General features: G+C 47.3%; 1 protein-coding gene across 1 annotated transcript in view; it reads left to right on the forward strand.

Moving 5' to 3' along the window:
- The window catches only part of LOC139415771 (RNA sensor RIG-I), a 46,498-nt gene that overhangs the window by 25,078 nt on the left and 8,920 nt on the right, over positions 1–12,500 (forward strand). Inside the window, exons 9-14 of the mRNA XM_071163852.1 lie at positions 4,436–4,600; positions 5,425–5,587; positions 9,272–9,373; positions 9,780–9,937; positions 11,694–11,829; positions 12,321–12,469. Of these exons, the coding sequence (XP_071019953.1) occupies positions 4,436–4,600; positions 5,425–5,587; positions 9,272–9,373; positions 9,780–9,937; positions 11,694–11,829; positions 12,321–12,469 (873 nt within the window). The remainder of the gene's footprint in view (positions 1–4,435; positions 4,601–5,424; positions 5,588–9,271; positions 9,374–9,779; positions 9,938–11,693; positions 11,830–12,320; positions 12,470–12,500) is intronic.

Here is a 12,500-nt window from a genome sequence, read left to right on the forward strand (position 1 = left end):
ACATTTCTGTAGAAAAGCCAACGATAAAGACACAAAGGCTTGTGCTCCTTTTGTTATTATTTGTGTTGCCCTGTTGGTGGTAGGTGGACTTGGTTCAAGAAGCCCTGTTGGTGGTAGGTGGACTTGGTTCAGAAGCCCTGTTGGTGGGAGGTGGACTTGGTTCAAAAGCCCTGTTGGTGGTAGGTGGACTTGGTTCAAGAAGCCCTGTTGGTGGTAGGTGGACTTGGTTCAAGAAGCCCTGTTGGTGGTAGGTGCTCTTGGTTCAAGAAGCCCTGTTGGTGGTAGGTGCTCTTGGTTCAAGAAGCCCTGTTGGTGGTAGGTGCTCTTGGTTCAAGAAGCCCTGTTGGTGGTAGGTGCTCTTGGTTCAAGAAGCCCTGTTGGTGGTAGGTGCTCTTGGTTCAAGAAGCCCTGCGCACCGGTTTGGCTAACTGTTCCCATTTTGAACCATTTTAATTTGTCTGAAAAGATCTGTGGCCTAGTCGATTACTCCTACTGCGCTGGCCAATCAGTAGCCACGTGTATCGATAGCACTGAATCTGTGTTATTACTAGCAGTTCGTCGTGTCTATTTTCTTCCTCCACTGAGACAAATGCTGTGTTCTAGACCACTGGGAACTCGGAAATGTCTTCCTCCCGACTTCAGTGTGTTCAAAACAACTGGGAACTCGGAAATGTCTTCCTCCCGACTTCAGTGTGTTCTAGACCACTGGGAACTCGGAAATGTCTTCCTCCCGACTTCAGTGTGTTCAAAACAACTGGGAACTCGGAAATGTCTTCCTTCCGACTTCAGTGTGTTCTAGACCACTGGGAACTCGGAAATGTCTTCCTTCCGACTTCAGTGTGTTCAAGACCACTGGGAACTCGGGGGAGGGACTAAATCCGACTTCAGTGTGTTCTAGACCACTGGGAACTCAGGGGAGGAACTAAATCCGACTTCAGTGTGTTCTAGACCACTGGGAACTCGGAAATGCCTTCCTTCCGACTTCAGTGTGTTCTAGACCACTGGGAACTCGGGGGAGAAACTAAATCCGACTTCAGTGTGTTCTAGACCACTGGGAACTCGGAAATGTCTTCCTTCCGACTTCAGTGTGTTCTAGACCACTGGGAACTCGGGGGAGGAACTAAATCCGACTTCAGTGTGTTCTAGACCACTGGGAACTCGGGGGAGGAACTAAATCCGACTAAGGTGCTCTTGGTTCAAGAAGCCCTGTTGGTGGTAGGTGGACTTGGTTCAAGAAGCCCTGTTGGTGGTAGGTGGACTTGGTTCAGAAGCCCTGTTGGTGTTAGGTGCTCTTGGTTCAAGAAGCCCTGTTGGTGTTAGGTGCCCTTGGTTCAAGAAGCCCTGTTGGTGGTAGGTGCTCTTGGTTCAAGAAGCCCTGTTGGTGGTAGGTGCTCTTGGTTCAAGAAGCCCTGTTGATGGTAGGTGCTCTTGGTTCAAGAAGCCCTGTTGGTGGTAGGTGCTCTTGGTTCAAGAAGCCCTGTTGGTGGTAGGTGCTCTTGGTTCAAGAAGCCCTGCGCACCGGTTTGGCTAACTGTTCCTATTTTGAACCATTTTAATTTGTCTGAAAAGATCTGTGGCGTAGTCGATTACTCCTACTGCGCTGGCCAATCAGTAGCCACGTGTATCGATAGCACTGAATCTGTGTTATTACTAGCAGTTCGTCGTGTCTATTTTCTTCCTCCACTGAGACAAATGCTGTGTTCAAGACCACTGGGAACTCGGAAATGTCTTCCTCCCGACTTCAGTGTGTTCTAGACCACTGGGAACTCGGAAATGTCTTCCTCCCGACTTCAGTGTGTTCAAAACAACTGGGAACTCGGAAATGTCTTCCTTCCGACTTCAGTGTGTTCTAGACCACTGGGAACTCGGAAATGTCTTCCTTCCGACTTCAGTGTGTTCAAAACAACTGGGAACTCGGGGGAGGGACTAAATCCGACTTCAGTGTGTTCTAGACCACTGGGAACTCTGAAATTTCTTCCTTCCGACTTCAGTGTGTTCTAGACCACTGGGAACTCGGGAGAGGGACTAAATCCGACTTCAGTGTGTTCTAGACCACTGGGAACTCGGAAATGTCTTCCTTCCGACTTCAGTGTGTTCTAGACCACTGGGAACTCGGAAATGTCTTCCTTCCGACTTCAGTGTGTTCTAGACCACTGGGAACTCAGGGGAGGAACTAAATCCGACTTCAGTGTGTTCTAGACCACTGGGAACTCGGAAATTTCTTCCTTCCGACTTCAGTGTGTTCTAGACCACTGGGAACTCGGAAATGTCTTCCTTCCGACTTCAGTGTGTTCTAGACCACTGTCTAGAAGTGATAGTGATCATGCTGTTTGTATGTGGCTGCTATGACAGTGATCATGCTGTTTGTATGTGGCTGCTATGACAGGGATCATGCTGTTTGTATGTGATCATGCTGTTTGTATGTCGGTGCTATGACAGGGATCATGCTGTTTGTATGTGATCATGCTGTTTGTATGTGGCTGCTATGACAGGGATCATGCTGTTTGTATGTGGCTGCTATGACAGGGATCATGCTGTTTGTATGTGGCTGCTATGACAGTGGTCATGCTGTTTGTATGTGGCTGCTATGACAGGGACCATGCTGTTTGTATGTGGCTGCTATGACAGTGGTCATGTTGTGTGTATGTGGCTGCTATGACAGTGATCATGTTGTTTGTATGTGGCTACTATGACAGGGATCATGCTATGACAGTGATCATGCTGTTTGTATGTGGCTGCTATGACAGTGGTCATGCTGTGTGTATGTGCCTGCTATGACAGTGATCATGCTGTTTGTATGTGGCTGCTATGACAGGGATCATGCTGTTTGTATGTGGCTGCTATGACAGGGATCATGCTGAATGTATGTGGCTGCTATGACAGTGATCACGCTGTTTGTGTGTGGCTGCTATGACAGGGATCATGCTGTTTGTATGTGGCTGCTATGATAGTGATCATGCTGTTTGTATGTGGCTGCTATGACAGTGATCATGCTGTTTGTATGTGGCTGCTATGACAGGGATCATGCTCTTTGTATGTGATCATGCTGTTTGTATGTGGCTGCTATGACAGGGATCATGCTGTTTGTATGTGGCTGCTATGACAGGGATCATGCTGAATGTATGTGGCTGCTATGACAGTGATCACGCTGTTTGTGTGTGGCTGCTATGACAGGGATCATGCTGTTTGTATGTGGCTGCTATGATAGTGATCATGCTGTTTGTATGTGGCTGCTATGACAGTGATCATGCTGTTTGTATGTGGCTGCTATGACAGGGATCATGCTCTTTGTATGTGATCATGCTGTTTGTATGTGGCTGCTATGACAGGGATCATGCTGTTTGTATGTGGCTGCTATGACAGGGATCATGCTGTTTGTATGTGGCTGCTATGACAGTGGTCATGCTGTTTGTATGTGGCTGCTATGACAGGGATCATGCTGTTTGTATGTGGCTGCTATGACAGTGATCATGCTGTTTGTATGTGATCATGCTGTTTGTATGTGGCTGCTATGACAGGGATCATGCTGTTTGTATGTGGCTGCTATGACAGGGATCATGCTGTTTGTATGTGGCTGCTATGACCGTGATCATGCTGTTTGTATGTGGCTGCTATGACAGGGATCATGCTGTTTGCACGTGGCTGCTATGACAGTGATCATGCTGTTTGTATGTGGCTGCTATGACAGTGATCATGCTGTTTGTATGTGGCTGCTATGACAGGGATCATGATGTTTGTATGTGGCTGCTATGACAGGGATCATGCTGTGTGTATGTGGTTGCTATGACAGTGGTCATGCTGTTTGTATGTGGCTGCTATGACAGGGATCATGCTGTTTGTATGTGGCTGCTATGACAGTGATCATGCTGTGTGTATGTGGCTGCTATGACAGTGGTCATGCTGTTTGTAATGTGGCTGCTATGACAGTGATCATGCTGTGTGTATGTGGCTGCTATGACAGGGATCATGCTGTTTGTATGTGGCTGCTATGACAGTGATCATGCTGTTTGTATGTGGCTGCTATGACAGTGATCATGCTGTGTGTATGTGGCTGCTATGACAGGGATCATGCTGTTTGTATGTGGCTGCTATGACAGTGATCATGCTGTGTGTATGTGGCTGCTATGACAGGGATCATCCAGTACAGGGAAATGCAACTCTCAGAACCTCAGCCTCACCTTATCTTACTGTGGTTCTCTCTCTCTCACTACCCTCTTTCCTCTCCCTAACTGCCTCTCTCTCTCTCTCTCTCTCTCTCTCCCCTGACCTCCTCTCTCTTTCCCTCCCTCTCACTCTCTACCCTGCTCTCCTCTTCTCTCTCCCGCTCCCTACCCTCCTCTCTTTCTCTGTCTCTCTCTATCCCTCTCTCTCTCTCTCCCCTCCTCTCCCCTCTCTTCTCTCCCTACCCTCCCTCCCTCCCTGTCTCTCTCTCTAGGTGAATGCCATGGCCCAAGGGGAGGTTCCCTCTCTCTCCTGCTTCTCTCTGTTGATTCTAGATGAGTGTCACAACACCACAGGGAAACACCCCTATAACATCATCATGACGTCATACCTGGATGCCAAGCTCAGCACGGAGCAGAATGGACAACACCTGCCCCAGGTAGAGTCACAGAAACACATACCTGTACTGCTACTGTCTGTCATGGTAATGATGATGACCAATGATTATGTTCTATTGCCCTCCCCTCCTCTCCCTTCCCCCCTTCTCTACCCTCCTCTCTCCTCCTCCCCTCCTCTCCCTTCCCCCCTCCTCTACCCTCCTCTCTCCTCCCCTCTCCTCTCCTCACCCTTCCCCTCCTCTCCCCTCCTCTCTCCTCTCCTCACCCTTCCCCTCCTCTCCCCTCCCATCTCCTCTACCCTCCTCTCTCCTCCTCCTCTCCTCACCCTTCCCCTCCTCTCCCTTCCCCCCTCCTCTACCCTCCTCTCTCCTCCTCCTCTCCTCACCCTTCCCCTCCTCTACTTTCCTCCTCTCATCTCCCCCTCCTCTCCTTTCCTCCTCCTCTACCCTCCTCTCTCCTCCTCCCCTCCTCTCCCTTCCCCCCTCCTCTACCCTCCTCTCTCCTCTCCTCTCCTCTCCTCACCCTTCCCCTCCTCTCCCCTCCCCTCTCCTCTACCCTCCTCTCTCCTCCTCCTCTCCTCACCCTTCCCCTCCTCTCCCTTCCCCCCTCCTCTACCCTCCTCTCTCCTCCTCCTCTCCTTTCCTTCTCCTCTACCCTCCTCTCCTTTCCTCCTCCTCTACCCTCCTCTCCTTTCCTCCTCTCATCTCCCCTCCTCCTCTCATCTCCCCTCCTCTCCTTTCCTCCTCCTCTCCCCTCCACCTCTACTCTATCCTCACTTCCTCCCCTTCCCCTCTTCTCCTCTCCTCCTCTACTCTACTCTACTCTCCCCTCCTCTCCCCTCCACCTCTACTCTCCTCTCCTCTAGATTGTGGGTCTGACGGCCTCAGTGGGGATTGGCTCGTTCAAGAACCAATCAGAGGCTGAGAACAACATCTGTCAGCTGTGTGCCAGTCTGGACAGCCGCATCATCTCCACCATACACACAAACACTGACGAGCTACAGTCCTACGTGCACACACCTGACAAAGGTACACACACCTGACAAAGGTACACACACCTGACAAAGATACACACACCTGACAGAGGTACACACACCTGACAAAGATACACACACCTGACAAAGGTACACACACCTGACAAAGGTACACACACCTGACAGAGGTACACACACCTGACAAAGGTACACACACCTGACAAAGGTACACACACCTGACAAAGGTACACACACCTGACAGAGGTACTCCTTCATTAAAAACCTAAAGCCACTCTGGTCTGGCTGACTGGTTGATTGATTCAGTCTGGAATGGTCTGTGTGACTGGTTGATTGATTCAGTCTGGAATGGTCTGTGTGACTGGTTGATTGATTAATTGAGTCTGGAATGGTCTGGATGACTGGTTGATTGATTAATTGAGTCTGGAATGGTCTGGCTGACTGGTTGATTGATTAATTCAGTCTGGAATGGTCTGGCTGACTGGTTGATTGATTAATTCAGTCTGGAATGGTCTGGTTGATTGATTAATTGAGTCTGGAATGGTCTGGATGACTGGTTGATTGATTAATTCAGTCTGTCTGACTGGTTGATTGATTAATTGAGTCTGGAATGGTCTGGCTGACTGGTTGATTGATTAATTCAGTCTGGAATGGTCTGGTTGATTGATTAATTCAGTCTGGAATGGTCTGGATGACTGGTTGATTGATTAATTGAGTCTGGAATGGTCTGGCTGACTGGTTTATTGATGAATTCAGTCTGGAATGGTCTGGCTGACTGGTTGATTGATTAATTCAGTCTGGAATGGTCTGGTTGATTGATTAATTTAGTCTGGAATGGTCTGGCTGACTGGTTGATTGATTAATTGAGTCTGGAATGGTCTGGCTGACTGGTTGATTGATTAATTGAGTCTGGAATGGTCTGGCTGACTGCTTGATTGATTCATTGAGTCTGGAATGGTCTGGCTGACTGGTTGATTGATTAATTGAGTCTGGAATGGTCTGGTTGATTGATTAATTGAGTCTGGAATGGTCTGGATGACTGGTTGATTGATTAATTGAGTCTGGAATGGTCTGGCTGACTGGTTTATTGATGAATTCAGTCTGGAATGGTCTGGCTGACTGGTTGATTGATTAATTCAGTCTGGAATGGTCTCGTTGATTTATTAATTTAGTCTGGAATGGTCTGGCTGACTGGTTGATTGATTAATTGAGTCTGGAATGGTCTGGCTGACTGGTTGATTGATTAATTGAGTCTGGAATGGTCTGGCTGACTGGTTGATTGATTAATTGAGTCTGGAATGGTCTGGCTGACTGCTTGATTGATTCATTGAGTCTGGAATGGTCTGGCTGACTGGTTGATTGATTAATTGAGTCTGGAATGGTCTGGCTGACTGGTTGATTGATTAATTCAGTCTGGAATGGTCTGGTTGATTGATTAATTTAGTCTGGAATGGTCTGGCTGACTGGTTGATTGATTCATTGAGTCTGGAATGGTCTGGCTGACTGGTTGATTGATTAATTCAGTCTGGAATGGTCTGGTTGATTGATTAATTTAGTCTGGAAGGGTCTGGCTGACTGGTTGATTGATTAATTGAGTCTGGAATGGTCTGGCTGACTGGTTGATTGATTAATTGAGTCTGGAATGGTCTGGCTGACTGGTTGATTGATTAATTGAGTCTGGAATGGTCTGGCTGACTGGTGGATTGATTAATTGAGTCTGGAATGGTCTGGCTGACTGGTTGATTGATTAATTCAGTCTGGAATGATCTGGCTGACTGGTTGATTGATTAATTGAGTCTGGAATGGTCTGGCTGACTGGTGGATTGATTAATTGAGTCTGGAATGGTCTGGCTGACTGGTTGATTGATTAATTGAGTCTGGAATGGTCTGGATGACTGGTTGATTGATTAATTGAGTCTGGAATGGTCTGGCTGACTGGTTGATTGATTAATTCAGTCTGGAATGGTCTGGCTGACTGGTTGATTGATTAATTCAGTCTGGAATGGTCTGGTTGATTGATTAATTGAGTCTGGAATGGTCTGGATGACTGGTTGATTGATTAATTCAGTCTGTCTGACTGGTTGATTGATTAATTGAGTCTGGAATGGTCTGGCTGACTGGTTGATTGATTAATTCAGTCTGGAATGGTCTGGTTGATTGATTAATTCAGTCTGGAATGGTCTGGATGACTGGTTGATTGATTAATTGAGTCTGGAATGGTCTGGCTGACTGGTTTATTGATGAATTCAGTCTGGAATGGTCTGGCTGACTGGTTGATTGATTAATTCAGTCTGGAATGGTCTGGTTGATTGATTAATTTAGTCTGGAATGGTCTGGCTGACTGGTTGATTGATTAATTGAGTCTGGAATGGTCTGGCTGACTGGTTGATTGATTAATTGAGTCTGGAATGGTCTGGCTGACTGCTTGATTGATTCATTGAGTCTGGAATGGTCTGGCTGACTGGTTGATTGATTAATTGAGTCTGGAATGGTCTGGTTGATTGATTAATTGAGTCTGGAATGGTCTGGATGACTGGTTGATTGATTAATTGAGTCTGGAATGGTCTGGCTGACTGGTTTATTGATGAATTCAGTCTGGAATGGTCTGGCTGACTGGTTGATTGATTAATTCAGTCTGGAATGGTCTCGTTGATTTATTAATTTAGTCTGGAATGGTCTGGCTGACTGGTTGATTGATTAATTGAGTCTGGAATGGTCTGGCTGACTGGTTGATTGATTAATTGAGTCTGGAATGGTCTGGCTGACTGGTTGATTGATTAATTGAGTCTGGAATGGTCTGGCTGACTGCTTGATTGATTCATTGAGTCTGGAATGGTCTGGCTGACTGGTTGATTGATTAATTGAGTCTGGAATGGTCTGGCTGACTGGTTGATTGATTAATTCAGTCTGGAATGGTCTGGTTGATTGATTAATTTAGTCTGGAATGGTCTGGCTGACTGGTTGATTGATTCATTGAGTCTGGAATGGTCTGGCTGACTGGTTGATTGATTAATTCAGTCTGGAATGGTCTGGTTGATTGATTAATTTAGTCTGGAAGGGTCTGGCTGACTGGTTGATTGATTAATTGAGTCTGGAATGGTCTGGCTGACTGGTTGATTGATTAATTGAGTCTGGAATGGTCTGGCTGACTGGTTGATTGATTAATTGAGTCTGGAATGGTCTGGCTGACTGGTGGATTGATTAATTGAGTCTGGAATGGTCTGGCTGACTGGTTGATTGATTAATTCAGTCTGGAATGATCTGGCTGACTGGTTGATTGATTAATTGAGTCTGGAATGGTCTGGCTGACTGGTGGATTGATTAATTGAGTCTGGAATGGTCTGGCTGACTGGTTGATTGATTAATTGAGTCTGGAATGGTCTGGCTGACTGGTGGATTGATTAATTGAGTCTGGAATGGTCTTGCTGACTGGTTGATTGATTAATTGAGTCTGGAATGGTCTTGCTGACTGGTGGATTGATTAATTGAGTCTGGAATGGTCTTGCTGACTGGTTGATTGATTAATTGAGTCTGGAATGGTCTTGCTGACTGGTTGATTGATTAATTGAGTCTGGAATGGTCTGGCTGACTGGTTGATTGATTAATTGAGTCTGGAATGGTCTGGCTGACTGGTGGATTGATTAATTGAGTCTGGAATGGTCTGGCTGACTGGTTGATTGATTAATTGAGTCTGGAATGGTCTGCTGTTGTCTCCTAACAGAGTTCTTCCTGGTCCAGAAGAGACACACAGACCCTTTCATCAGGATCATTCATGACATCATGGCTAAGATAGAAGGACTGGCCAAGACTGTCTACAACATAGGTAATACTGGTCACACACACACACAAAGAAACATACTGTACATACAGGACACACACCTCATCCACCACCTCTACCTCTCTCTCTATCTGTCACTCTGTCTCTCTCTCGTTCTCTCTCTCGTTCTCTGTCGCTCTTTCTCTGTCGCTCTCTCTCCTTCTCTTTCTCTCTCCTTCTCTTTCTCTCTCCTTCTCTTTCTCTCTCCTCTCTCTCTCCTCTCTCTCTTCTTTCTCTCTCTCCTCTCCCTCTCTCCTCTCTCTCTTTCTGTCGCTCTGCTCTGTCGCGCTCTCTCCTCTCTCTCTTTCTGTCGCTCTGCTCTGTCGCTCTCTCGCTCTCTCTCTGTCTCTCTCTCGCTCTCTCTCTCTCTCTCTCTCTCTCTCTCTCTCTCTCTCTCTCTCTCTCTCTCCAGAGTCCTTGTCATCCATAGAGAATCGTGACTACGGCAGTCAGAAGTATGAACAGTGGATCGTTGATGTTCAGAAGAAATGCAGAGTTCTACAGCTGAAAGACCAGGAGGAGGAGAGTAGAGTCTGTAGGGCTCTGTACAACTACACTGAGCACCTGAGGGTAGAGTACACACTATACACTACACACTATACACTATACACTATACACTATACACTATACACTACACACTATACACTATACACTATACACTACACACTATACACTATACACTACACACTAGTCTGTAGGGCTCTGTACAACTACACTGAGCACCTGAGGGTAGAGTACACACTATACACTATACACTACACACTACACACTACACACTATACACTACACACTATACACTATACACTATAGACTACACACTATACACTACACACTATACACTACACACTATACACTATACACTACACACTATACACTATACACTATACACTACACACTATACCCTATACTACACACTATACACTACACACTATATACTACACACTATACACTATACACTACACACTATACACTATACACTACACACTAGTCTGTAGGGCTCTGTACAACTACACTGAGCACCTGAGGGTAGAGTACACACTACACACTATACACTACACACTATACACTACACACTATACACTATACACTATAGACTACACACTACACACTACACACTATACACTACACACTACACACTATATACTACACACTATACACTATACACTATACACTAGTCTGTAGGGCTCTGTACAACTACACTGAGCACCTGAGAGTAGAGTACACACTACACACTATACACTATACACTACACCCTACACCTCTAGACACTACACACTATACACTACACACTACACTACACCCTACACCTCTAGACACTATACACTACACACTATACACTGCACCTCTATACACTACACACTATACACTACACACTACACCCTACACCTCTAGACACTATACACTACACCCTACACCTCTAGACACTATACACTACACACTACACTACACCCTACACCTCTAGACACTATACACTATACACCTAAACAACTCAGTAATGTAAATACCAAAAATAAATGGACTCCCTCCTCTCCCTCCCTCTGTACCTCTCTCCTTCTCTCCCTCTCTCTCCCTCTCTGTACCTCTCTCCCTCTCTCCCTCTCTGTACCTCTCTCCCTCTCTCCCTCTCCGTACCTCTCTCCCTCTCTCCCTCTCCGTACCTCTCTCCCTCTCTCTCCCTCTCCGTACCTCTCTCCCTCTCTCTCCCTCTCCGTACCTCTCTCCCTCTCTCTCCTTCCCCGTACCTCTCTCCCTCTCTCCCTCTCTGTTCCTCTCTCCCTCTCTCCCTCTCTGTACCTCTCTCCCTCTCTCCCTCTCCGTACCTCTCTCCCTCTCCGTACCTCTCTCCCTCTCTCTCCCTCTCCGTACCTCTCTCCCTCTCTCTCCCTCTCCGTACCTCTCTCCCTCTCTCTCCTTCCCCGTACCTCTCTCCCTCTCTCCCTCTCCGTACCTCTCTCCCTCTCCGTACCTCTCTCCCTCTCCGTACCTCTCTCCCTCTCTCCCTCTCCGTCCCTCTCTCCCTCTCTCTCCCTCTCCGTACCTCTCTCCCTCTCCGTACCTCTCTCCCTCTCCGTACCTCTCTCCCTCTCTCCCTGTCCGTACCTCTCTCCCTCTCCGTACCTCTCTCCCTCTCTCCCTCTCCGTACCTCTCTCCCTCTCCGTACCTCTCTCCCTCTCTCCCTCTCCGTCCCTTTCTCCCTCTCTCTCCCTCTCCGTACCTCTCTCCCTCTCCGTACCTCTCTCCCTCTCCATACCTCTCTCCCTCTCTCCCTGTCCGTACCTCTCTCCCTCTCTCTCCCTCCCCATACCTCCCTCCATCACCCTGTAGAAGTACAACGATGCGTTGATCATCAACGAGGATGCCAGGACTAAGGATGCGCTAGAGTACCTGTCATCTTTCATACAGCAGGTGAAGAACGCAGGTCACGACGCGACGGAGAGACAACTCACCGCTTACTTCGATGGTAGGGTCACCGGCACAACCAGAAGGATGTTCCTGGCCCGTTCTGTTCATTCTAGTTCAGCGGGCCAACCGACCGGGTTAATATTATGAAGCTTCTACAGCCATGGTTCAGATCTACAGCCATGGTTCAGATCTACAGCCATGGTTCAGATCTACAGCCATGGTTCAGATCTACAGCCATGGTTCAGATCTACAGCCATGGTTCAGATCTACAGCCATGGTTCAGATCTACAGCCATGGTTCAGATCTACAGCCATGGTTCAGATCTACAGCCATGGTTCAGATCTACAGCCATGGTTCAGATCATTCACAGTCAGTAAATTACAGTTTCATTTCAGTTAAAATTTCAACTAAAAAAAGACAACGTAGTGGCCGTTTTGAAAGCAGAAAAACACTGGCCTGTTTTTTGGGGGGGATTTCTCCCTGCCCTTTTAGGGTCCTTCTTTTCCAATGAGCTTCTCTTACTTGGTGTCCGTTCTCTCTTTCCTTCAGGTCAGCAGGGTGTACTGCGGGGTTTGTCCAGCGGGGGGCAGAAGGAGAATCCTAAATTAGACATGTTACAATACATCCTCGAGGAACAGTATCGACAGAATGATGAGACCAAGTCTGTGCTGTTCGTTAGGACACGGGCCCTCGCAGACGTAAGGCTGTGTGTGTGTGTGTGTGTTTGTG

This window comes from Oncorhynchus clarkii, chromosome 9, assembly GCF_045791955.1.
Source record: "Oncorhynchus clarkii lewisi isolate Uvic-CL-2024 chromosome 9, UVic_Ocla_1.0, whole genome shotgun sequence".
Classification (NCBI taxonomy): Eukaryota; Metazoa; Chordata; class Actinopteri; order Salmoniformes; family Salmonidae; genus Oncorhynchus; species Oncorhynchus clarkii.